Below are 27,290 nucleotides of genomic sequence, written 5' to 3' on the forward strand. Positions count from 1 at the left end.
ACTTAAAGGGCCACTCTAGTCACCCAAAGCTTTTAACCCAGCAATGTAAAACTTATTATTATTTTTTTTTTCTGGATTTGAAATTTTTTAGTTGAGGGTTAAAATACACCTTTAGTGGTTGTACTGCTGATAGCCACTAGAGGCACTGCTGCATTGAGCTCAGCCACATGATGCAGAAACTCATAGAAAAGCTTTGACTATCAAGTTAACTCATGAGGTTACCATCTAAAATGAATTCATAATGGGAAGGTAGCACGAAAGGATTGCTGGGGGTATTTGGTCAGAGATTAGTTGATAAATCCAAACACAGTGTGTAGCTTGTGAGGTAATTAAATAGTTAAAATTAGGGATAGCTGGGGGGCGTGTCCAGCTGAGCACCTCACCAGATGTCTGTACACGGGGCATCCAATCTGACTCCGATCTTTTGTAATTGTCCTATTTATAATTAAATCCCCCCTCTCATAATATTGTAAAGCGCTACGGAATCTGTTGGCGCTATATAAATGGCGATAATAATAATAATAATGACCCCACAATAAAACGACTCCAGCAATAAAAATATCTAGCCTGAGACTACAACACTCACAACCCCAGCAGATGACACAATGGGGCGCAAAAATAGGAAGCAAAACCGCCTACCAGACATCAGACTCTCCTTAGAGAGGCCCACGCCACCAGCACTGCCCAAGATAGTGCCTGATGCCCAGAGCGACCAGGAAGCCTTGCAGGATTCCCAAGAGGAGGAGGAAGTACTCACCTCTCCTCAAGCCAGTGGAGAGTACCAGTCCTCGGACTCAGATGAAGACTCCACTCTGTCTACTAAAGGAGACGTCAAAAGACTCCTAGTCGACCTGAGAGAGGTCTAGAAGGCTGATCTTCCAGAGGCTTAGGCCGAAATTGTAGTGATTCACCAAAAAATTACGGCAGTGGAAGTGAGGGAGACTGCCAGCTCCAGGAAGTGAAAGAGCCAAATCAAGGGGCTCACCCAGCAAGTCCACCAACTGAGTCGCGCAGTAGCCACACTGGAGGCCTGCCATAGACATCGGAACATCCGCCTCCAAAGTATCCCAGAGAGTGTGGGAGGAGAGGCGCTGCTGCCCTTTGTCTAGGGACTGACCACCTCCATGGGCATTAAGGGGTGCAATGACCCCCTACAGATAAAGTTGATGTTCCAGGTACGTAAGTCTGCCACAGCGCCGGCCGAAGCGCCAAGAAATACTATCACTGTCAAAAGAGACGTGGAGGTGAAAACTGCAATTTTGAATCGCTCCAGGATCTTGGGGCCGCCACCTATGACAGCTGCTCAGTTTCTATATATGGAGATCTACCATTTTCGGTACTGACGGAGAGGAGGCAGCTAGCCCCAATCGCCAGAAGGCTGAAGGACCAGTCGGTCAAATACAGATGGGGATTAGAAGGCTCACTCACGGTCCACCACGGTGAGGAGACACTCACACGGTCATCCTCCGAGGACCCGGAAGTGTTCCTGCAGAGCCTGGGCCTGAAACCCATGCCATCTAATGAGACCCTGACCGGGGGAAAGGCCATGCTCCATTTTTTTTTTTTTTTTATTCTTTATTTTTGACTCTGGTTGAGTCGATATTATATCATTACATGTGACAGACATTTGCATAACTACAAACATGCATGGCAGGTAGCAACCGGCAGGGTGTCCATCATATTTGGGTCTAGGGCCATGAGCTGAGGGAATTTATTATGGGTAGTGGGTGCTAGCGTTTAGTGAGCCCTGTATGCCTCGGTGTGTGGCCATATCGCTAGTCGGGTCGCTGGTGCTGAAGGCATTAGGGTAAGATTCATCTTCAGAAATGAGTGGGCTGTCTGGTCGTGGGCAGGTGGAAAGCGTGGACTGTGCGGTATAGGCATTCTGATGTTGCACTCTTGATTTAGTGAGGTTTCCCCATAACCCGGGGAGGGGAGGGGAGAGTGAGCAGGGCTACATAAGTGTGATAGACAGGTGTTCGCCTGGGCTAATTTTTCGTGGGTTGTATATTGTCAGTCATACTGTCTCTGAGAACAGATGTTCAGCTCGTTCCTTTTAGCTGTTTCGTGCGGTTAGAGGGCTGGTGTGAGGTGAGTTTCGTCTCCTCCGTAGTGCCTGCTGTGAGGGCTTCTTCTCTGGCCCATCGTGGTGTGGACAGGGGTTCCCTTGTCGTGGGCCGTCCTTATGATTTGTTTGCTACCGCTTGGGACATGTCGTCCTGTCGCAGTCCCATGGATGGTAGGAGGTCCGAGGCACCTTGCATGTCGTGGATCTTTGTATGCGGCGTTCCCGTGTGTGATGAGTGGCTGAGGACGCCTCCATTGGTAGGTGATGTTGTGCAGCCGCAGGAGGGCTGTAAAGGGTTTCATGGTGCGGCGCCAGGCTAGCATGGGCCCTGAGAGATCCACATAGATCGAGAGCTCCATGCTCTCAAACATGAGTGGAGTTTGCTTTCTCATCGCGTGGAGCACCGCTGCCCTATCTCAAGGGTTCTGGAAGCGTACCAGGAGGTCTCTGGGCGCCGTGGTCGGTGCGTTGGCGGGTCTGGGGAGGCGGAACATCCCCCCCAGGGCTGCTTGTTTGGCCTGTTCAGGGGGCAGGAAGGCCGACATCATTCACCTGGCATAGTGCAGTACCTCCGACTCATGTATCTCCTCTCCGATTTCTCTGATCTTGAGGTACAGGCTTTGTCGGTGGTCTTCTATTTCTGCAAAGCGCTGTTCCATTCTGCGATTTTGCTGTTGCAGTTCGTGTACCGCCTGTTGCAGCTGTGTTGTGTCCTGTTTGCTTCAGCGGGAGTTTTCTTCCACTGTGCTCAGGCGGCCTGTCAGGCCCTGCCGGTCTGTAAATGCATAGACATTAAAATTTGAAATTCACTGAGAAGCCAGCAGTAATCCAATTAAAAGGGGTGCTTCCTGCATCATTACCAAAATATTGCATTACTGCTTTCCCCCCTCCCCAACTAGCAAAGTATCATCATAAAATTGTCAACGTTTATCATAAAAATGCAGTTCTTTTAGCTTAATGTTTGTTGGAAAGATAACATTCGGAGAAAACCGTACAAAATTAAAGCAGATCAGCTGCAGACGTGTCATTCTCTAAGGACATAAATTACAATTGTTGCTTAAACTTTATTTTTTAGTCTGAGTAGCTTTTATTAGGATCCATGTGCAATCAGGAAGTATTTTTAAAGTGAATACTTACAGAATAATGTTTCAGCACTGCTGGGATGCTGCTGTTGTGTCCTAAGTTGAACGCAAATAAAGTTTTCCCCATCATTTTCCCCTTGTTCTCCACTCCTTGGATTTCTCACCATTCCTCTCTTCCACTAATTTTTCCCATTTTTTTTTTCTCTTGCAGCCTCGGTTACTCCCATTTCTGTGTTCTTACCCTGACTGTAACTAGCGGGCTCTTTGGGTTGGTTTAAATCTGTTCTGCTCAGTGCTTCATTGTTGAGTTAACTGTCCGTTTGGTTTAACTACTCTATTGCCATATATTCTGATTTTAAGGATTGCACTTCTCCATTTTACTTGGGTTCCATCTTCTTGCCAGCTTGTACTTAAAAAACGGACCTCAGGCTACTGGATTATGTCCTTGTATTCAGTGCCCTTGCTCTGGATTTTAACTTGTATTTACCAGTTTTGGCTAATAGCCCTCTGCATTGTATATTGAGTTATCCATGTCTGTACTTTTTGCTGTTTTAACTCTGGCTGGTTGCCTATTCCTTTAGACTCTGCCTGTATGCTGATCTTTTTTGGTTTCATCGCTGAACCTGACCATGCTAGAGATCTAGAATTTATCCATTTTAAAACTGCTTTGGGTTCAGCAAAGCTTTAGTTTTCAACGCTGTGTGCCTCTTTCTCTTGGGGAAATAGTCCACTCACTAGCGTACCCCCTAGGAATTACTATAGTCCTTTCCCACAGTCTGCCTTCAGCACATACCTGTACAGTGGTAGGTTACAAGCCGCAGTTTAATATTTATAAAGACCAACATATACTATAACTCTGTTCAGTTGAGCGAATGCAGACATGCCAATACAAAAGGAACAGACAGCTTAAAATCTAACATTAACGACCCTTTTACACAAAAGATGTTCCAATCCAAACTAATGAACATATTTAGCAATCTTGGGCTGTTTTTAAATTGTTTGTTGGTTAGAAAATATTGATAAAACAGAGGGGTAAGAATGAGGATAATATTTTGGATGCAAATAAGCTTGCGTGTTTTTGAGAAGAAAACATCCGTATTTTTTGTATCCCTATAGTACTGTGTGCATTTATGTACATAACCCTGCTCTGCCAATGAACCGTTTCTCAATGTTTTTACAGGATATGTTGATCCAATTCAGACATTGAATGATGTCATTGCTCATCTTGATGCGGTTGTCAGCTTTGCATACATTTCTAATTGCGCACCAGTACCATATGTTCGCCCCATCATCTTGGAGAAAGGACAGGGAAGAATCGTACTCAAGTCTGCCAGACACCCATGCATCGAAGTGCAAGATGAAGTTGCTTTCATCCCCAATGATATTACATTTGAAAAGGAGAAGCAGATGTTTCATATTATCACAGGTACCTCTTAAGCATCTGTTTTAATAAATTAACTTACTACCTTCCATTTCTAAAAAAAAAAAATTGTTCTAAATATACAAATTTGTAATAACCTGACTTTCTAACGTTGAAATTTTAATTTGGTACACAATATAATGTAGTCAAGACATTTAGTCTTTATTTTGTTTTTTGAGAACTAAACCAAAAGCACAGTTGATGTTGATATATGTATGTATTTAGCATGTATACCTTTAATGTGAATATATCTGGTTTTGATGCATTTGTTATGGTAAAGATCTGCCTTTTTGCTGCAATGCTATAAATTATTTGACATGCAAATAAACTAATATGACATAGAATGCCAAGAGTTATAGTCAATGATTTTTCAACTATCACATCTTCCTTCTTTGTAGACCTTTAGAGCACATTGAAACCAGTACTGCGTGCAGTAGATCATTGCTTATACTTAATAATTGACCTCTGAACGCACAGATTCTTCCATTCTAAACACATAAGACTGATTGATTTTCTTACAGATTAGGCAAGGGAAAGCAAAATTGCCAGTTAGGTTTGCTACTTTCCCCACTGCTCACACACCGCATAGAATATTTATTCAGTTATCTAACATCGTATTAAGTCAATTATTCAATGAAAGGAATATATGTGCTTTCTCTATCTACTTCCAGGTCCAAATATGGGCGGTAAATCCACCTACATCCGGCAGACCGGTGTGATTGTGCTTATGGCACAGATCGGCTGCTTTGTACCATGTGACTCTGCCGAGGTTAGCATAGTGGACTGCATTCTCGCTCGCGTTGGGGCTGGAGATAGTCAACTGAAGGGAGTGTCAACTTTTATGGCTGAGATGTTAGAAACTGCTTCCATTCTCAGGTATTTTGTTATTATTTCCTCTAGTTATTGTGCTATATAGTAAAAACTGTGTTAAACATATAAATGGTTCATGGAAAACTTAACATTGTGTTTTTTTTTGTCACATAAGAATATTTCCGGGTTAACTTTAGAGAGCGTCATTGCTGGATTTGGCATTTAAAAGTACTGTTATAGGAAGCCAAATCCATACAGCTTTCATTTTCAATGTAATACATTTTGGTATAACTACCGGTACCCAGTTTATTTTCATTCCAAGAGAGACCACACTCCATACAATGGATTACTTGAAAACAAAATGTGGTGGTGAGCAGTATTGCTTAATTCAGAGTATTGTAGTAGAGAGAACAGCTCATTCAGAGAGATTAAATACAGGGACTGCTTCATTTAGGGAGCTAGGATAGAGAGCAGGTGTGGTAACCCTTATTTACCACTTAGTAGGGCTAGCCATAATTTGATATAGTTAGTGTAAGAGATCCTCTATTTAACATATATAAATAATTAAGAATACAATATAAAATAAGGATTGTCTTGGAAGCAATAAAGTTTTGCCTTTTAGATATTTATTATATAAAAATATAAATATAGACATGTAAAATCCATTGCAATAATTTATAGCAGAGTTTATAAGATTAAACTAAATGCTTGCAAATATCATTAATAGGTTAACATACCCTTCTGAACATGTCATCATGTCAGCCTCTCTGTCATTTTAAGATGGAGCAGCGTCTGTCTCCAAGTCTCTCCTCTGTTTCTTAACATTTAAAAGTACACCTATTCATACCTTAGGTGTCGCCATTCTAGGGTTACCGTAGTTCATATATGAAAAAGTAACACTTATTTTACTTTATTCATTTTAGGACCTCCCTTAACTTGGCAAACATACAAGGCCATAACTGTCATGGAAAGTTTCCTGACTTAGTTCAAGATGGCATCTTAAAGTCTGAACATCCTTATCTACTTAGGGTTAACACAGTATATTGTGTACTGAAAGAGTCATAGGATAGCCTTGACGCTTGTTTATGCATTATTGTTATTGTAATTTGTCTGGGACAAAATGGCGTAAACATAATATGCACTGAGGTTATTGCTTAAAGACACATCTATGAAAAACAATATGTTGCATTTCTAACACCTTGTCAGTTTGCAATATCTCTTAAAGACAAAGTACACAGTTTAAGAAATACAACATTTCATTCTAAAACTTGTAATATTTGCATTTGCCCATAACACAGGGACTGCTGAATTCAGAGAGATGGGATGGAGAGCAGGGACTGCTGAATTCAGAGAGATGGGATGGAGAGCAGGGACTGCTGAATTCAGAGAGATGGGATGGAGAGCAGGGACTGCTGAATTCGGAGAGATGGGATGGAGAGCAGGGACTGCTGAATTCGGAGAGATGGGATGGAGAGCAGGGACTGCTGAATTCGGAGAGATGGGATGGAGAGCAGGGACTGCTGAATTCGGAGAGATGGGATGGAGAGCAGGGACTGCTGAATTCGGAGAGATGGGATGGAGAGCAGGGACTGCTGAATTCGGAGAGATGGGATGGAGAGCAGGGACTGCTGAATTCGGAGAGATGGGATGGAGAGCAGGGACTGCTGAATTCAGAGAGATGGGATGGAGAGCAGGCACTGCTGAATTCAGAGAGATGGGATGGAGAGCAGGGACTGCTGAATTCGGAGAGATGGGATGGAGAGCAGGGACTGCTGAATTCAGAGAGATGGGATGGAGAGCAGGCACTGCTGAATTCAGAGAGATGGGATGGAGAGCAGGCACTGCTGAATTCGGAGAGATGGGATGGAGAGCAGGGACTGCTGCATTCGGAGAGATGGGATGGAGAGCAGGGACTGCTGCATTCGGAGAGATGGGATGGAGAGCAGGGACTGCTGCATTCGGAGAGATGGGATGGAGAGCAGGGACTGCTGCATTCGGAGAGATGGGATGGAGAGCAGGGACTGCTGCATTCGGAGAGATGGGATGGAGAGCAGGGACTGCTGCATTCGGAGAGATGGGATGGAGAGCAGGGACTGCTGAATTCGGAGAGATGGGATGGAGAGCAGGGACTGCTGAATTCGGAGAGATGGGATGGAGAGCAGGGACTGCTGAATTCGGAGAGATGGGATGGAGAGCAGGGACTGCTGAATTCGGAGAGATGGGATGGAGAGCAGGGACTGCTGAATTCGGAGAGATGGGATGGAGAGCAGGGACTGCTGAATTCGGAGAGATGGGATGGAGAGCAGGGACTGCTGAATTCGGAGAGATGGGATGGAGAGCAGGGACTGCTGAATTCGGAGAGATGGGATGGAGAGCAGGGACTGCTGAATTCGGAGAGATGGGATGGAGAGCAGGGACTGCTGAATTCGGAGAGATGGGATGGAGAGCAGGGACTGCTGAATTCGGAGAGATGGGATGGAGAGCAGGGACTGCTGAATTCGGAGAGATGGGATGGAGAGCAGGGACTGCTGAATTCGGAGAGATGGGATGGAGAGCAGGGACTGCTGAATTCGGAGAGATGGGATGGAGAGCAGGGACTGCTGAATTCGGAGAGATGGGATGGAGAGCAGGGACTGCTGAATTCGGAGAGATGGGATGGAGAGCAGGGACTGCTGAATTCGGAGAGATGGGATGGAGAGCAGGGACTGCTGAATTCGGAGAGATGGGATGGAGAGCAGGGACTGCTGAATTCGGAGAGATGGGATGGAGAGCAGGGACTGCTGAATTCGGAGAGATGGGATGGAGAGCAGGGACTGCTGAATTCGGAGAGATGGGATGGAGAGCAGGGACTGCTGAATTCGGAGAGATGGGATGGAGAGCAGGGACTGCTGAATTCGGAGAGATGGGATGGAGAGCAGGGACTGCTGAATTCGGAGAGATGGGATGGAGAGCAGGGACTGCTGAATTCGGAGAGATGGGATGGAGAGCAGGGACTGCTGAATTCGGAGAGATGGGATGGAGAGCAGGGACTGCTGAATTCGGAGAGATGGGATGGAGAGCAGGGACTGCTGAATTCGGAGAGATGGGATGGAGAGCAGGGACTGCTGAATTCGGAGAGATGGGATGGAGAGCAGGGACTGCTGAATTCGGAGAGATGGGATGGAGAGCAGGGACTGCTGAATTCGGAGAGATGGGATGGAGAGCAGGGACTGCTGAATTCGGAGAGATGGGATGGAGAGCAGGGACTGCTGAATTCGGAGAGATGGGATGGAGAGCAGGGACTGCTGAATTCGGAGAGATGGGATGGAGAGCAGGGACTGCTGAATTCGGAGAGATGGGATGGAGAGCAGGGACTGCTGAATTCGGAGAGATGGGATGGAGAGCAGGGACTGCTGAATTCGGAGAGATGGGATGGAGAGCAGGGACTGCTGAATTCGGAGAGATGGGATGGAGTGCAGGGACTGCTGAATTCGGAGAGATGGGATGGAGAGCAGGGACTGCTGAATTCGGAGAGATGGGATGGAGAGCAGGGACTGCTGAATTCGGAGAGATGGGATGGAGAGCAGGGACTGCTGAATTCGGAGAGATGGGATGGAGAGCAGGGACTGCTGAATTCGGAGAGATGGGATGGAGAGCAGGGACTGCTGAATTCGGAGAGATGGGATGGAGAGCAGGGACTGCTGAATTCGGAGAGATGGGATGGAGAGCAGGGACTGCTGAATTCGGAGAGATGGGATGGAGAGCAGGGACTGCTGAATTCGGAGAGATGGGATGGAGAGCAGGGACTGCTGAATTCGGAGAGATGGGATGGAGAGCAGGGACTGCTGAATTCGGAGAGATGGGATAGAGAGCAGGGACTGCTGAATTCGGAGAGATGGGATAGAGAGCAGGGACTGCTGAATTCGGAGAGATGGGATAGAGAGCAGGGACTGCTGAATTCGGAGAGATGGGATAGAGAGCAGGGACTGCTGAATTCGGAGAGATGGGATAGAGAGCAGGGACTGCTGAATTCGGAGAGATGGGATAGAGAGCAGGGACTGCTGAATTCGGAGAGATGGGATAGAGAGCAGGGACTGCTGAATTCGGAGAGATGGGATAGAGAGCAGGGACTGCTGAATTCGGAGAGATGGGATAGAGAGCAGGGACTGCTGAATTCGGAGAGATGGGATAGAGAGCAGGGACTGCTGAATTTAGAGGGATAGGATGGGGAGCAGGGCTGCTTAAAAGACCACTATAGCTTTAGGAATACAGATCTATGTATTTATCCGACCCTGCTTGAATGCATTGCCACTAAGCATAGTGGGATGTTATCAGATGGACATCAATAAAGAAACTTGAAAAGAACGTGAGTGCAGCCCATTATCTACAAATATGTACCTTTTTGCCCAGCACTGGAATCCGGTAACTTGAACTTGTCTTCAGTGAGCCTGATATAGTCTTCCCATAAGAAAACATTGCATCAATACGTTCCTATAGGGGAGTTTGAAGATGCTGGACATCCTCATGCAAAGCCGGTTCATCAACTTAAACTTCATGTAAATGCAGGAAGCGCCTGTAGAGGCTGAGAGACCGCCACTAGAGGCATTCTTAACACTGCAAAAAAAGCATTGCAGTTTCTCTGATACTGCAAAGTTTTACACTGCAGGATTAACGGGACAAGTGCACTGCAATGAGATAAAGTAGTCTGGGTTCCTAGAGTGTCCTTTTAATTCAGAGAGATGGGAACAGAGAGCAGGGGCTGCTTAATTCAGAGCGATGGCAATAGAGAGCAGGGGCTGCTTAATTCAGTGAGATGTGGTGGGGAGAATAACTGCTTAATTCAGAGAGATTGGATGCACAACAGAACTGCTTAAAGGACCACTATAGGCACCCAGACCACTTCAGTTCAATGAAGTGGTCTGGGTGCCAGGGCCCCCTAGTTTTAACCCTGCAGCTGAAAACATAGCAATTTCAGAGCTGACAGCCACTAGAGACGCTTCCGCGATTTACACTGAATAAATCGCACTCACAGACCTCCAACGTCAAAAAAGATCCCGATAGGAGAGCATTGAGTAATGCTTTCCTATGGGCGGATTTGAATGTGCTCGCGCCTCTGGCCACGCATGCGCATTCGGCTCCACTCGGCGCTGACGTCGGCGGGGGAGTAGAGGTCACCAGCACCGAGGGAGCCTGGCGCTGGATTTAGGTAAGTGGCTGAAGGAGGGGAGCGCTCAAAGAGCCTATAGTGCCAGGAAAGAGTTTGTTTTCCTGACACTATACGATCCATTTAATTCATATAAATGTATTGCAGAGCAAAACTGCTAAATCCAGGTTGATGTGACAATATAAGGACTTCATTTGAAGAGATTGGTTGTGGAGCAGAACTGATTAATTCAAAAGGATTGTAAGCACAGCAGAACTGCTTAATACATAGCCGTATAATATGGAGTAAAACTGCTAACTCTTGAAAGGTGGTTAATTGAGAGCAATGAGATACAGAGTAAAGAGTAAAACTGCTTAATTTAGAGGAATTGGATGCAGAACTGCTTAAATTGAGGAATCAGGATGATGCATGAAGCTGCTTAATGCAGATGGCTTCTGTTCCATTAGTTGTAATTCAGCAACACCTTAAACTCTATAGTAAATAGATTAAACTGCATACCTGAAACTGGACATAACATATTCCCAGAGAGGTATTGGGCTTGCTGCTGTTAGAGGCCTTCTAATTCTTTATTATACAGATTTACTAAAAATGTTTACGAATTAAGAAGAGTTATTATTCTGATGGAAAATTTTGGTAGATGAAGTTATATTCCTCTGTGAATCCTCCACGTACATTCCTTAACCACATCACAACCTTTTTATAAAATGTGTGATTGTGCATCTGTGCTATGCTACAGAGTCTGTATTCCTCCTCTATAGCAAATATTAATCTTATGTAGACCACAAGCCTCTAAAACACAAAGTAGATTTGAGGAATTCTCATGGAAAATCATTGATTGCAATGCACGTGCCATGTGTCCCCGAACTTCTCTTTGAGAAGCTTTGGATTGGCCGGGTGATCATGAGAACTTGCGGAGTTGGCGCAGAGCTGTGATAAGGTGACCGTCTCTCCACTGGATTAGAGTAACCTCATTTTTATAGGCACTGTTAGTATCCCAATAATCTAAATTGAGTTTTAAATACTCCAGCATTACAAATAAAGGTTTTTGTGTATGGAATGCTCTGATTTTGATGTGTATTTAGTTAAAGTATTCCTTTATAGGCACATCAGCCTTTTTTTTCCTTTTTTCTTTTTTCTACTTAAAAGACCTGTAGGTTTCCAAGTTGGATGGATATATATATATATATATATATATATATATATATATATATATATATATATATATATATATATATATATATATATATATATATATATATATATATATATATACTTCATTCCTCCTTCGGTCCCAAACAGTTGTGCGGCATACTCTCAAAGTTCCCCTCTTCATCACTAGTGAGTTACATATGCTTTGTGTATACATTAAGATTAGACTCATCGTATGCTTCCATTTACCAAGTTTCTCCTTGAATATTGGACTGGAAATATTTAAAGCATGCATGTAATGTCTTAAAACTAGAATATTTACCTCTCAATGAAATCAACTTCTAGAGGCCTTTCTCACCGTTTGTCATATGTATAGATGTATATGATTTTTTAGGAGAATGAACCACATATTTATTGTAGGCCTTTGGATCCATAGCAAATCGGCGATTGCCCACATTTATCAGCAGTGTCCTGACTTTACTACAGTTTATTCATTTTTTTCCCCTCTCGGTTTCATAGCTCATCATCCTTTGTAACACCATGTGCATATTGATTAAAACGTTTCCTGGTAATGTGCCTTCTGCAAACATTTCTTTCAAAATGTTCAGAAAACCACTTGTATGCCAGTGGAAATATTAACTGGGATTTGTTGGTGTAGTGAATGTGTTTCTAAAATATTTACCCATCCCAAAAGGAAATCTGCCCACACCAAGCAGTGTTATGGACTCTGTCAACAGCATATACCATGACACGTGAATGACCGAAATGGTAACTTATACATGGTGACATTGGTTGAAAAAAACATAAAGGACAACGATCACCTTAAAAAAAATCCTTTCTTTGGGTTTTGGAAGAAAATAGATTTGACTTTAAAAAAAAAAAAAAAAAAAAAAAAAAAATATTTTATACAGTATATGTTAAAAAAAATTAAAGCCTCATCCCTACCTTTAGTATATGTCATGGTCCCATGCACTTAGGGCCACACAATTCGCATTTCATTTAGAAAACAAATGTTCTGCTTAATGATGCCCCTTCTTAGTTTTTAATTTTTTGTATTAAATGACTATGAAAATGTCTCTGGTGCAAGAGATGAATACAAGAGGACACTGAGAATGATTGAAGCTTGTAGGATAGTTTAGACTGAAAGCTGAAAACTTATACCAGCTGAGCATATGAAATGATACATACATGAATACTGTAGTGAAAAGCTGGATGGCCTTACTGTGGCTATAAATTATTTCGCCCTCGGGGCCCCAGCGTATATGCAAGTGGTAAGAAATGCCCCTCAGCAGCAATAAACATTAGGCTAGAGTAAAACAAGAACAGAAAGATTATAAACATTCTGAAAATAAACATGGTGAAGGCATTGAAAACAGCAGCAGCAAGAGTCTTGATTCAACCGACCCCATACAGAGGCACAGGGCAATCCTGATTTGGTCTGGCTGCCTGTATGCACCATGACCGCAGTGTCAGCAGGTTGTGTTTCCAGGCAATGTGGTAATGCCAGCTAAGTGATGGTGATCTCTCCTGTTGTGGGCCATTCTTCTGGGACACTGCCCGAGCAGGACGGCATGGGCCACTGTCTTCCGGCATGCGGCTTACTGCAGCCGCCGTTTCAGACTGCACCAAATGCTGCCACTTATCACAGGCCCATTCTTTAGTCGGAATCTACGCTTCCCTCTGGAACCTGGGCGGTGAGTCCTGGGATGTATGTTCACTTTTCTCCTGCCTGACCATCAGTCGCAGACATCGGTCCAGTTTGTCCCAAAATTCCAAAAAGATCTGGTCTAGCTTGCAGGTAAGCTCAGCCCGTTCTTTGCTGCGATCAGTTTGACACAAGGCGTCTGTCAATTTTCCGTTCATCTCAGTAGAACAACAGCTTTGAGTTGCAGGAGGTCCCCCAGAATGAAGACGAGGTATCACCCCCACCGGACCAAAGGAGTGGGGGGAACATAGCCAGTACCACATAGCGAGTCAGCAGCCCACCCCACTCACTACCTAAGTAGGCCTCCGCTACCACAATGTCGAAGCACCCTTTAAGGTGGCCAGAATTCACAAGAAAGGTGTAGCTTTGGTTCCAACACCTCTGTGCACGCAGGACTGCTGTTTCATGGCTGTATTTAAGTGTGTGAATCGCAGAATTTCATTTTGTCAAGAATCTGCAGGAACTCAGTCCATGTGGCCATTCAGCTTGGTGGTCCGCACCACTTCCCCGATGGGCATGTGTGATTGTGTGCGCGGCAGTGTGTATCTGAGTGTTTCAATGTGTATGTATATCTGTGTATATTCACATATGTGCATATATCCCAGCAATGAAGCACACACATTACATGCAAACACACCCTTGCAATCAAATGCAAGTATTGCATATAAGCACACCCCCTGCAGTCAAATGCCAAAATGATATACATACACACCCCTCCACTCAAATATCAACACTACACAAGAAAGGACACCTGCATTTTAAAAGACAACACGACATACAAACACATGCCTACATTCAAACGCAAACATTACATAGAAGTACAGCACTGCATTCCATTGCCATTGGTACATACAAATACACCCCTACATGCACTCTCACGTACTCCATACAAAAACACTGTTCACAAATACAACCCTACAAGGATGGGCAATAATAGATCTCCAGCTGGCATATCATCGCGGTAGTTGTACGACAGATGGGTATCCAGTTTATGGCCACCCTTGCGCTAGATGGGGGGGGGGGGGGGTCCTAAAATAATTTCTTGCAGCAGAGCCTTCTGCCTCTAGTAAAACAGGCTGTAATATGTATTGTGCTTGGAGTGATCCTTTAAGTCTATTTAGTTCAGAGTTTCATTTCTCTTTCTGCAATTGATCCATAAGCAAATCTTCCTTAATTCTATTATTAATTTTGCCAAAATTAAAGGGAAGGGTGGTTGGGGGGGAAAACCTCCTTTATCAGTTTTATTTTTTTTCTTGCATCCACAAGCTGCTATTCCACTTTTTATAAATGATAACACTTTCATTTGTTGATAAAACGGTAAAAGCACATTTAGATTATATTCTATATAATACTTGGATAGTGCATGTATATTAAGCAAGTTACTGTACTCTTTAGCCTGGCAGGTTAGGCAGAGCAACAGTATTTTTTTTCCCAAAGGGATACTGTATGAAGTCCTGGACCTTGTCTATCATTGGTCTATCAAGATACCAGTTAATTAGTGTGCATATAAGAAAATAAAATGCCATAAAATAGAAAAGGTAGGGATGTCACTTGCATGTCTCACACCTAAAGAGAAATGGAAATGCCAAGTGTTAAATGTTGAGTTTAAATAACAGAAGTTCTTTATAGCTCAGTTTCAATTTGACATGTTGACGCCTTGGAGAACCTTAGAATTTCTGGCAGTCATTTTTTTCCTTTTCTTCCTCCCTTCTCAAGCGATTTTATTTGGTTTCATCTGTACGGAGAACAGATTCCTCTTTTTTATATGCTAAACCAGTGACCGTTTCTTTTGAACGGTCTTAAAGGGACCGTCAAGCAAATGCTTCTAAACATGTAAATTTGCATTTTGAGCTGTTTTATTTAGAAATGCTGTCCGTGCACTTGCTGTGTTGCTCACTGAACCAGACCATGTTTATTCTACATGTGGATCATTGCACATGTAAAGGGTGAATTTGCTGATTGCATGGAGATTCAGTCCTGCATTCTGAAACTGGTGAAGATTATATTGCATTTACTGGTACACCTCAGAACTCTTTTAGTTGTTTAGTTGGTTAAATCCAATATACTGGAGTCAAGTCAAAACAAGAAAGCTTGCTTAACTCTCCATATCTCCATATATGTATGCAATATGGCTTGATAAACATACTTTGGAGATTGGTTAAAACATTGTAGATTATGCTAACGTATTGTGCTTATAATTTTAATAATGACAGGAGGTGAGTATTTGGCATAACATTACTTATGCCTCCAGCAGCACAAGTCAATCCTAAAACTTTAACCAATCAAAAACAAGTAACTTATCCATATAAAGCCCTGATAGGCATAGCTCTTTCTTTGATGCGAATTAACAGTCTAACATAACATCAGATACCATAGCGCAAATCTTGAAGAACTTTGGTAGTCGCAGATAGAGCTGAAGAGTGAAGTAATCCAACTTGTCCACTCTTGAGAGCACAGATGAAGGTCATACTAAAAAGAAAAACAAGTGAAAGGTGGTGGCAATAATTGTTGTCCACATACCATCATTAAGTTATATTAATTCTATATAGGAATATTTATCATTAAACATACTAATATAGAAGTTGTACCAACACTTCACATATAGATATGAAGTGTACACTAATCTTGAATAACAACCCAAAACCATCCATGTATGTAGACAAAGACAAACAGTATGAACCACATTAATTTGACTAAATGAAATGAATGCATTCCAGTTCTAGTACAATAGTTGTAAAAGGGTGGTAAACCCAGGGAGGTAAAATACTTGCCTCCTGTCATTATTAAAATTAAGATTATAGGTACACTATGTTAGGATAATCTACAATTTTACTGCATGACAGGAGGCTTCATAATTTGCATTTTTAACACTGTGGTAGAAGAGCAAAGGAAGCGTGTGAAGTTTGACGGAATTAAAAAAACCCGGAAATGATCTTCCCGTGTCATATCCGCGGCACGGAGAATATCGGCCAGGGAGGCCCCTGCCTTGAATGCCTGAGACGCAGCTGCGCCTCGTACAGAGTGAGTGTCGAAAAAGGTCACCACGCCAGCTAGGGACAAAAGCCAACATACCCACCTAGCTAGTGTGGTGGTCGTCACCGGTTTCTATGGCTTCAAACAAGAAGTTGACCCGATTAGGAAGAGCGAAGAGGTGTAGTAACCTCCACTTAACTCAATATAGTGTTCACGGGGAACCATCAGAAAAAATGGATATGACACAGATGTAGAGTACGTCTTGGTCCTCCGTACCGAAAAAACTGTCCACGTCGAGACAAAAGTAGTGTGCGTTGAGTTGTCGAAGGGAAAGGTCAGTTATTCGGCCAATCTCAAAGGAAACTAACTATATCTACGTTCCATAGCCAATTCTATTTTGGGGCTGGAGGTCTGTATAGTTTGATACCTCGAAATAAGCGACCTATCAGAGGGTCCTGCCAAACCAAAATGCCAAGGAGTGGGACGTGAGCCACTGAGATTGCCGAGCGTACCACATGATTGTGCGGTATGAACGACCCGACTTGAAAAGGTGTGATAAAAAGTTCAACACTATAGTGATAGGTGCCATAAATGGATCACAGTTCCTGTCCAAACACCAGCTACTCCAGGTGTTTCATGCGGAGATATAGCTACGTCTAGTTCCTGGTGTCCGTGAGTCCCATAGAAGGTCCCTATTCGATTGCACTAGGCCCTCAACAGACCAGGCTACCCTGAAAGAAGCAAGATGGCAGACGTGAATCTTGCGGGTCTCTTGAGATTCAAGATGGCAGACGTTCACGCGCAAATCCGTTGGTGCTGCCCGCCGGCGGTTGTATGCGGCTACCCCACACTCCCCCCCCACCTGCGTAACTCCCCAAGCTAGCCCCAGAGCTCAACACCCAGTTATGGAAAATGGCACGATTGTGGTGATGGCGAGAGGGATAGGATCCGAGGTCAGAGAGCCAGGGGCTCGGACCAGGAGGGAGAAGCTCTGAGAACACCATAAAATGTACAGAATGTATGTTATAAGGGGAGATAAAGACAGGGGATGGAGAAGAAAGGGGAATATAGAGAAAATTAAATGGAACAGATTCCCAATATATATATATATAAAAAAAAAATCACATCATCATTGGAGAAAATCACTCTGACCAGTGCCAAGCTGAAGCAGCAAAGAAAGAGGAGGAGCTATGCCCGTCAAGTCTTTATATGGATATGTTACTTGTTTTTGATTGGTTAAAGTTTTGACTGACTTGTGCTGCTGAAGGCATAAGTAAAGAAAGTTATGCCGAATATGAAGCCTCCTGTCATGTAGTAAAATTCAGCCTTAACATGAGTTTTAAAAATGTCAGTTTTACCCAATTCTTTAAGGAATACGATGATCTATAACATGCAGTTACATTAGTTAGAGCTACTTACAATCCCTGCTTAGGCTGTTTATTCCTGTGATTAACTGTTAGATGATAGATGTGTAGCAGCACCCTAACCCTGTTATCATGTGAGAATGTTTTGTTTCCTATGTTCTTCATGCTTTAATTTTGGTAAATGGTGATCCTGCACTGATATCACAAGACTCCTGGCCCACTCTCCAGTTTCTAAGTTCTGTGTATTGTAAGGATAAGGTGAATTAATTAAGATTTAATGTTCTGCATTGCAGATCAGCTTCTGAAAACTCACTGATTATAATTGATGAACTGGGAAGAGGGACTTCCACTTATGATGGTTTTGGACTGGCATGGGCGATATCTGAATATATCTCCACAAAAATTGGTCCATTCTGTATGTTTGCCACACATTTCCATGAATTAACAGCACTCGCTGATCAAGTTCCAACAGTAAACAACCTGCACGTCACAGCACTTACAACAGATGAGACCCTAACCATGCTGTATCGCATTAAAACAGGTAAGCAGGCATGTACATGAAATATAAAAGGAGATTATCACCATCTATAAAGGACATTGTCTAACAGGTTCATTATATTCTTTCTACAAAGTATTTTTGTGCAGTTTTAAATCTAGTAAGACCTGTGTTATCAGGCAAGACCTCAATTGAAATAAACTTGTACTTTGTAATTCTTTACGAATTTAGAGCACAGTGATGTGATGGGCAAAAAGGCACATAACACCCATTTATAGTTGTAGTTGCTTTAAACGGGTGTGGGTTATGCTTTAAAGGGACACATGACATGTGTGACATGTCATGATTCCCTTTTATTCCAGAAGTTTGGTCCTTAAGGGGTTAAACAGGTGTGGGTTATGCTTTAAAGGGACACTAAAGTCACCCAGACCACTTCAGCACAATGAAGTGTTCTCGGTGCCAGGTCCCTCAGGTTTTACCCTTCACATGTAAACATAACCATTTCAAAGAAACTGTGATGTTTACATTTTGGGGTTAATCCAAACACTAGTGGCATTCTTCAGGACAGCCACTAGAGGCGCATCTGCGACGCTGGAGGCGAATTTCGCCTCCATCGCGCAGAGCGTTCATATGGAAGCATTGAGAAATGCTTTCCTATGTACACTTTGAATGCGCCCGCGGCACTTGCCGCGCATGCGCATTCGGCATCAGTAAAGTGGCTGAAGGGGTTTTAACCCCTTCAACGGCACGGGAGTGGGACCCTGAGAGTGGGGGCACCATCAGGGCACTTATAGTGTGAGGAAAACCGCTTTGTTTTCCTGACACTATAGTGATCCTTTAAGAGCTACATACTGCTTTCCTGTCCACAGGGGAAAGTAGTTTGCAAAACGTGTAGATTTGTAGCTGGTATTGAAGATAACACAAACACATGTCTTTGTATAATTAGGCAAAATTTAGTATTTTGATTTACACCCAATTTTGTTTTATTTCAACTTGCAACTATTGACCAAATATGCAGATAAAACCTACATAATACTTAAAGAGACTCTCTAGGCACCCAGACCACTTCATCTCAACAAATTGGTCAAGGTGCCGTTTCCCAGTAGTTTTAACCTTACAACTAAAACCATTGCTGTTCTGCAGTAATGCCAATGTTTACATTGCAGTGTTATCATGCCTCTAGTGGCTGTCTCCCTGACAGGAACTAGAGATGCTTACACCCCAATAGCGGAGTTAAACTCGGCTATTGAACAAGGTGGTCTCATAGAGGCCATTTAATTGGTGCATCAAAGCCTTTTGTTGCACATGCGCACTAGCCTCCTCCTACGGGGCAACATTGAATTGGCCGATATCATCTACACTGGTGATCTCAGTCAAAGAAGAGAAACCGCATCATCGATACCGCCACGGCAAGAACCGAAAGGTAAGTAATTCTCACATTTGTAACCCTTTCCGGGAGGAGTCGGACAAACATGTAAATAGGTAGTTTAAAAAAATAAATAAAAATATGCCGTTCGGAATACATGTTTGTGTTCCTAATGCTATAGTGTTCCTTTAACAAAGGTTTGAATTTGTGTCCTTGACCTGCTCCCCCAATGCCTTGTCTCAGCTGTCCATATATCCCCAAGAATCCAAATGTGGCATTACATTCGAAATCCAATGCATGCTTCCACTACACTGTAACATCTTGATTAAAGTTGATACTTTATAAAGTATCCCCATGTTTTACATCACAGCACTTCAAACTTTCCAGCATTTTCATTGGGCAAAAAGAACATTTTTATTTTTTCTGTATGAAGGCAATATTGTATATGTATTTTTTTTTGTATATAAATACATAGTGCAGGCTGACCATACTGGTTGATAAGAAAGAGAGGGCATTTGCAAAAACCTGCTTATGCCTACACACATTGACAGAGAGGGATTTCTTTCAAGCTATTCACTAAAATTTGAATAGATGGCAATTCAAACTGAATTGGCAATAATAGGTTAATGCTGTTTTACTAGCAAAGCACCTTTAATGCTGTGTTGTAGCTTCTTTCCTCTGCAACAAAATATCATGAGTCTCTCTCACCTTTGTCCGTGACCTTTCTCTTGCCCATTTTCTCTTCAAACTAAAAACAGCCAAAGGACCCATACTGTCACGCTGCATTTTAAAACACTTGCTGGGATAATTTTCACCTTGGAAGATGACATAGCAATTTTGCAGTTGTGTTAAACACTATATTTTGACAGCGCTGTCTCTCTTCTGTTGTAGTAAGTCAACTGTTTGAATGCTACAATTATTTACTAATTATCACTGACATTTAAACAAAGAAAAAACAAATCTGCTGCGGCTTTGTCCGTGGATTTACAGTTACTTTATTTTCAATGGAAATTGTTGCTTCCCAGGGTTGTTAATGCTATGTCTGCTAATTAACTGTAGAAATAAACTCTACTGTTTTTTAGACCGATCTTGGAATGGTCCCTATATATTGGTTCCGTGTCAGTCATTATCAACATTGCCCTTTAATGTCATTGAACACAGTAACTGGAGGGGGGGGGGGGGGGGGAGGGATTACTTTGTGTTATGTTCTGAAAAGTGATGCCAAGTTGTAAAATGGAGCAGTCACCATTGGAATGTGCCTGCTGATTAGCTTGGTTTCTAGGGTGACTGCCCCACGTTTAGACGTTTGCACCACTTTTCAGAACATGACAGTTTGATAGATACCTTTCCTCCTTCAGTACAATGTGTGCTCTGGCTGTGCCAGGACTGATCTGTACGGTGATGCCAATCATTAAATCTTTAGCATAATTTTTTTAAAACACATTTTAGATGATTTTCAATAGTGCAATTTCCAGAGAAGTTACAGTTCCCTTTTAATACTTGGTAGTCGTCACAGAGTTCTCTCTGTAATGCAGTAGTTTATTGAAGCTTTCTAATCCTGATAACAAATTGTTTAGAAGAATAATAAAATTGTATGTGAATTTTTACCTTTTTTATGATTGTGCAGAATCTTCCAACTCCTTTGTAATGGTTGGAATAATTGCATCTTGTAAAAGCCTTAATCGTTATTATGCTTTGCAGAAGACAATTTAAACTGCCATGGTTTTGATACATTAGGGTGTTATGAGTTTTTATTCTATGTTTCTGTTATGCCCTTGATAATCTGTGAGTTTGTTTAGCTTATACTGCAGTAGATTCCAGAATATACTGTTGAGCATTTATGAAACAAGTCAAATTCTGATAAACTCTTTGCTTTGGGTTTTAGTTTCTGGTCTAAGCTACGAGTGCCATATATTAATAAGGTTCTTCGTTATGAATTGTCCGAAATTCAAAATGAAATAGGCCACAAAAGTCTTCTGTTTGCAAGTGTCATGACCAACATGACCCTCCGATACAGTGCCACCATGTTCTCAGCAGAGGTCCACCCTTACTCCACTTGTTGTCTTCTTTGATTTGCCCTACTTGGAGGCACTTTCCTAGAGCAAACCTTCTCTGTTACTCCGACATGGTGACTTCATTTCAAGCATGTCGGCGTTTGAACAGGTGACATTAGTCACTCCTTTCCTACACTCCCTATCCTGCACTAACAGAGTTAGATAGGGATGTAACCATACCTTGGGGAGCAGAAGAACTGTCTGTTTTGCTTTTTGGGCTAACATCACATGAGACCCCTATAAATCTTCCAAACGTAAGTTGCCAGTCACCCATTTGACAATGTCAAACATATCCAACCAGGACCCATATCACATACACCACTTACTAGTTTTAATACTTATTTACTTAAATATATTCCTGATGTATATGTGTGGATAACGGTACCATACTGAAACATGTGAAACTAAAGGTTATGTTCATAAGCACAGCATCCTGAGAATTCTATGAAATCTGGACAATTAGCCCGAATGATTATATGATTTTGTAGGAAAGCAGCCTTGCTATCGCTTGCATCTGCTCAGATTACTGTGATTAACTGTACTTATTAAATAGAGCATCCATCACTGTGCCTAACAGACCAGGTGTGCTCTTTGACTATATTTAACTTGGCCAAGGGGAATCCTTTCACAAGGTAGACGGGTAACTGTGCCTCATGTCGGAGTTTGCTACAGGCAAACGGATGCTGTAATTGAAGTTGGCATTGAGGGAACTAATTAAAAAAATATGATCATGTTGGTGTTTTTGGAACAATTTGTTTTACTGTACTTGAATTGCCAATGGAACAAGAATTGTCCGTGCTCTTCCTCGAGCAGTTATATTGATGATTCATTCCTATAAAATAATGAAATGTCACAAGGTTACTGCACACCCTGTGGTACATGTAGTAATGAAATTTAGTCTGGTTTTATGGCCACTACTTTGTGATTGTCTAGCCAGTAAATGGCCGTGACCTAACAGAGAATCTCTGGCTAACAGTATTCTTACAGAGTGTCTTGGGGCTTTCTGATTTACTTTATTAGTTTCATTAGATGTAAGGGGAGATACATTTACTGTATGTCTGTTGCTGATAATCTGGGCTCCTGTAACAAGCACTGTATACAGTGACCTAGCTGGAGATAGCTATAAGACGTATAAATTTAGATAGATGTGATAAAGAACAATGAAGTGTATTATGTAAGCAGGTAATGCTTTTTGGGGAAGGGGGGGGAGGACACGCTCATAAATACATGGTTTGTCTTCACTACCATATCTCCTTGTGTGCCAGTATCAGAAGAGGTATTGAATTAATGGCTGCAGGTGCAGACTCCCACTAATATTGGACAGGTCACAACAACATTATGATTTTCCTTATAAATGTTTTTTAGTATTAGATTTTTGCAAAACTGCGGCATGTCCAGGTGCATCCGCTGAGATTAGAGCTTGCTGCAGTATACATGGTGTCACGCATGTAAGATCTTCACATTGCGGCCTGTGGGGGGGGGGGGGGTCTGGTCTTATCCCATATGTTCCTGTATAGCAGAGTTTATTGGATGGTAGTTCAGCCCTGGCATCAGTTCCAGCCAACAGATATAGTAGCTGTAATATGTCCACGTATTCAGCCATTCTACTCACCATAAGTTTGACAGCTGTGTTCAAGCTTTTGCGAGTGGGTACATTCACTGTCACTCAGCAAGTGCATGCCATAGAATTGTTTGTATGGTCAAAGAAAGAAAAGTAGATTTCTTCTTTGACTTGGCAGGTTAAAATGCCAAATATGAAAGTGTTTGTTTTTGTTTTGCAAATAACTGTTATGAGCAACAGTGTGAAAGGAGATCGTGACAAGGTATCCCATAACTGGACCTAGGTTCTTGTGCAGAGTCCCATTGCCTTTAGTAAGTGAACTTCTGTTCGGACGTATGTTGCTTGGCATATCCCTTTAACTACAATACAGGATCTTCTGTTGGGATATATGTTGCTTGGCATATCCCTTTAACTACAATACAGGATCTTCTGTTGGGATATATGGTGCTTGGCCTGTCCCTTTAAATACAATACAGGATCTTCTGTTGGAATATATGGTTCTTGGTGTTTTCTTGAACTACAATACAGGATATTCTGTTGGGATTTATGGTCCTTGAAATGTCCCTTTAACTACAGTACATGATCTTCTGTTGGGATGCATGGTACTTGGCGTGTTCCTTTAACTACAGTACAGGATCTTCTGTTGGGATTTTTGGTGCTTGGTGTTTAACTCTAATTACAATTAGGTATCTGATGTAATCAACAACATTGGGATTTTCCTTATATATATTTTTTTTGTAGTATTAGATCCTTTGCAAGACTTTCTCATTTTTTTTTAAGAGCTCATTAGAATCTGTGTAAAAAAAAAACTTTTATTGCTAAATGTCTATGCAATAAATCCAGAAGGCAACAAATCTAATGGTACAGAAGAGAACTGCCTTTTTACAAGTGTCAAAACAAACTCTCTGTGTGTTTAAATATACCCCTAGAAAATGCTGTGTAACTATACTTTAATTTATATTATTATTGCACCCACAGGTGTCTGTGACCAGAGCTTTGGAATTCATGTGGCAGAACTTGCTAACTTTCCTAAACACGTCATTGAGAATGCCAGAGTCAAAGCACTGGAGTTAGAAGAATTCCAGTATATCAAATATCCAGACGAATGTGAAGAACCCAGCAGCAAGAGACAGTGCACGGAAAAGGAGGTTCGTAAATAAGGCATAAGTCCAAAAACCTGAATATGTCAAAGCCGCAAACTGTATATCTTATTGAGGTTCATTTCACTGTCACAAATTCTTTTCATAGCCACTGGCTGGAAGGGTACAGTATGAATATGAGGGGTTTTAGATCTACTTGGATAGAATCTGTGACCTAAGCTGTGTTGAGAAAGTTTGAGAAGGGTGATGGACTGCTTTTGCTATGTAATATATTGCAGGGCTTGACAAATTTTCTTGGAATCTAGAAGCCAGCTAAAATAGTTAGGAGCCAGGTTTTTTTAATGCCAAAATGCAATTCTTAAAGGGACACTATAGTCACCAGAACCACTGCAGCTTAATGTAGTTGTTCTGAAGTCTAAATCCTGTCGCTTTTCAATGCAAACACTGACTTTTCAGACAAAAGGCAGTATTTACATTGCTGCCTGGTGACACCTCTAGTGGTTGTCACTCAAACGGCCTCTAGAGGGGCTTCCTGGGTTAGTGCTTCACACTGTGCAGCACCTACGTTAATGTTTCCTATAGAAATGCATTGATTCAATGCATCTCTGAGGAGAATTTGGCTGGCACAGTGACATTTTGCCGTGCATGCGCAATAGCCTCTCAAAGCTTTTCTATGAGGAAGCATTGGATTGGCTGAGATTGTAAAAAATAAATCCGTTCGTCTTGGGAAAAAAGAAAAGTAAAAACACCTTTCCCACCTTTTCTCAAGACGATAATTAAATTGAGTAACTTGTTAAAAATATACTTATAACTATACTGTTACTCCAGCTTTAATTACCTCTGATATTCTATTCTATTAGTGGTGTCCATCCTGCCCTTTTTTGGTAATCCTTTCATTTTACTTTGAAATGTGCTGTCTACTTGCCAGAGTGCTTACTGTGTCATCCTGTCAGGCGCACATATGATGCATACCTACAATGCTTCTCTATGAGAAGCATATGATTGGGCATGTGTCCTCCATCTTGATGATGTTTCATTAGGTGGACTATCCTAGGGCTGCATTACAGGTGAGTTTAATATTGGTTTTAAACATTTTTTTTTTTTCGTTTTTTTTTTTAATACATCTTACACAGAGATAAGTGTGCTTTTAAGTAAATGTGATTGTGTCAGATTACTTTCTGCCAAACAAAATAAAATAAAAAAATGTTTTTCTTTTGCAGGAAGGTGAAAATATCATCCAAGATTTCTTAGCAAAAGTGAAAGCTTTGCCCCTTACTGGAATGTCTGAAGAAGAAATTAGATCGAGACTGATGCAGTTAAAAGCTGACATTTTGTCCAAGAATAATAGTTTTGTAAATGAAGTCATTTCTCGAACAAAGACAATGTCCTGAACACCTTCAATATGCTTCCCTGATCTGTAATAACAGGTCACTCACCCATTTGTACTACTCTAGATTGTTGCTGTTTGCATCTATGCTGTAAAAATAAACCTGATGTTTTTTACTTTATAGTTGGTAGTTTATACTGTGCATCCAGTATTATTATATAATTAAAATGCACGTTGTTTTTCCTGCCTGAGTGTGTGTAACCGTATGTGAATGCTGACATCAAACTGCCAAATTATCAAACTTTTCCATGTGATTTTTCAGACACAAGCAATGCTTTAACACAGATTAAACTATTTTTTTCATTGTTCTGTTTTTATAATAAAATATATTAAAAATCGATTTATCCTGACTTTTTTTTTCTCTTCCCTCTCCCCCATCCCTAAATGTATGCATTATGAAAGGAATACTGCAGATCCCCCCCCCCCCCCCCCCCCCCCCCTAAAGCAAATCAGCTTGCTAAAATCCTTTGTATAAAAACTGTCTTCTTTTTTTAAAAATGTGCAGATTTCAATAGAAATTGATCCTTTTATAATTCAACCTTGTTACCTCCTCCTGGCTGTCCATCAGACAATCGCCTCTGTTACTTCTCATTCGGTTAGCTCAGTGGAGTTAATATAAGAGGCATACAAATACTCATAGCAACAGCCTTGCACTCTACTGCTTACCTATGTGGACACGCCTTTCCACTGGATTTTCTTTTTGTATATGCCCTAACTCTAACAAAGTAGACATATGTTTTTATCTTGTATTAAGCATGTCTAAGACTACGGTTTTCTGCGGAAAAATAGTATCAAGATCCACTCCAATCAATGTATTTGCAAGCATTACTTTTACCCCCATCATTAGATCAGTTTAGATTGAAAACTAAGAACTCTCCATATTAAATAATTTATTATAAAAAGTCTTGGTCTTGCTTTGCCGCAAACATAACAGAACAATAACAATTTTGTATTTAGAAGGTGAATAACTATATGCCAATTCTTTCATTCAACTTCCCTCTTTAGATATCCTGGTAGTGATCAAATAGTAGATTTTATTTTATAGGCAGAGCATGTGGTTATATTCATTTCAAACATTTTATCCGAATTAGGCAATGTGGGTACGTTACGACATCAGAGAAGCATTTTTATAGATTTGTTCCTTTGTAAGGAATTTTTTATTTATAAATTACATTTATTTTATTTGATTAAACACTTACGAAAACCAGTGTATATGATTTTGTTCACGCAGTTCTAAGAAATGGTTTAATTCTAAATTAACTGATCTATTGTAATGGAATTTCAACTGACAGGGATGCTTGATGACTGCAGTAAGTAATGACCCTGATCTTAATCTTCAGTTGTCTTATGATTTCATTCCATTCCCTTCCCTCCTGCTCACTAAAAATTATCAAAGCTAGTGCAGTTCGATGGTCAGTGAACAATAGCCCATTGGAAAGAGGTGCCAGTTAGCAATGTTTTACATAAGACAACAGGACGGATGTTTTTTCCACCCATGATCACTCAAGACAATCTTTAGTCACCTACATGGTCTTTGTTGCTCAAGGAGAAACTATGGAGAGAAGGATAGCTGCAGGTTACATTGATACTGTAAATCTTGGTTTGAATTTAT

At 41.7% G+C, this 27,290-nt stretch overlaps 1 protein-coding gene across 2 annotated transcripts in view; it reads left to right on the forward strand.

Moving 5' to 3' along the window:
- Nucleotides 1–25,957, forward strand: part of MSH2 (mutS homolog 2) — a 114,597-nt gene extending 88,640 nt beyond the window's left edge. For both annotated transcript variants that reach the window (XM_063443926.1, XM_063443927.1), the window contains exons 12-16: nucleotides 4,331–4,576; nucleotides 5,242–5,446; nucleotides 18,008–18,255; nucleotides 24,170–24,339; nucleotides 25,512–25,957. In XM_063443926.1, coding sequence (XP_063299996.1) covers nucleotides 4,331–4,576; nucleotides 5,242–5,446; nucleotides 18,008–18,255; nucleotides 24,170–24,339; nucleotides 25,512–25,682 — 1,040 coding nt within the window. In that variant the 3' untranslated portion in view covers nucleotides 25,683–25,957. The remainder of the gene's footprint in view (nucleotides 1–4,330; nucleotides 4,577–5,241; nucleotides 5,447–18,007; nucleotides 18,256–24,169; nucleotides 24,340–25,511) is intronic.
- Nucleotides 25,958–27,290: the final 1,333 nt, after the last annotated feature.

This window comes from Pelobates fuscus, chromosome 2 (genome assembly GCF_036172605.1).
Source record: "Pelobates fuscus isolate aPelFus1 chromosome 2, aPelFus1.pri, whole genome shotgun sequence".
NCBI classification, from domain to species: Eukaryota; Metazoa; Chordata; class Amphibia; order Anura; family Pelobatidae; genus Pelobates; species Pelobates fuscus.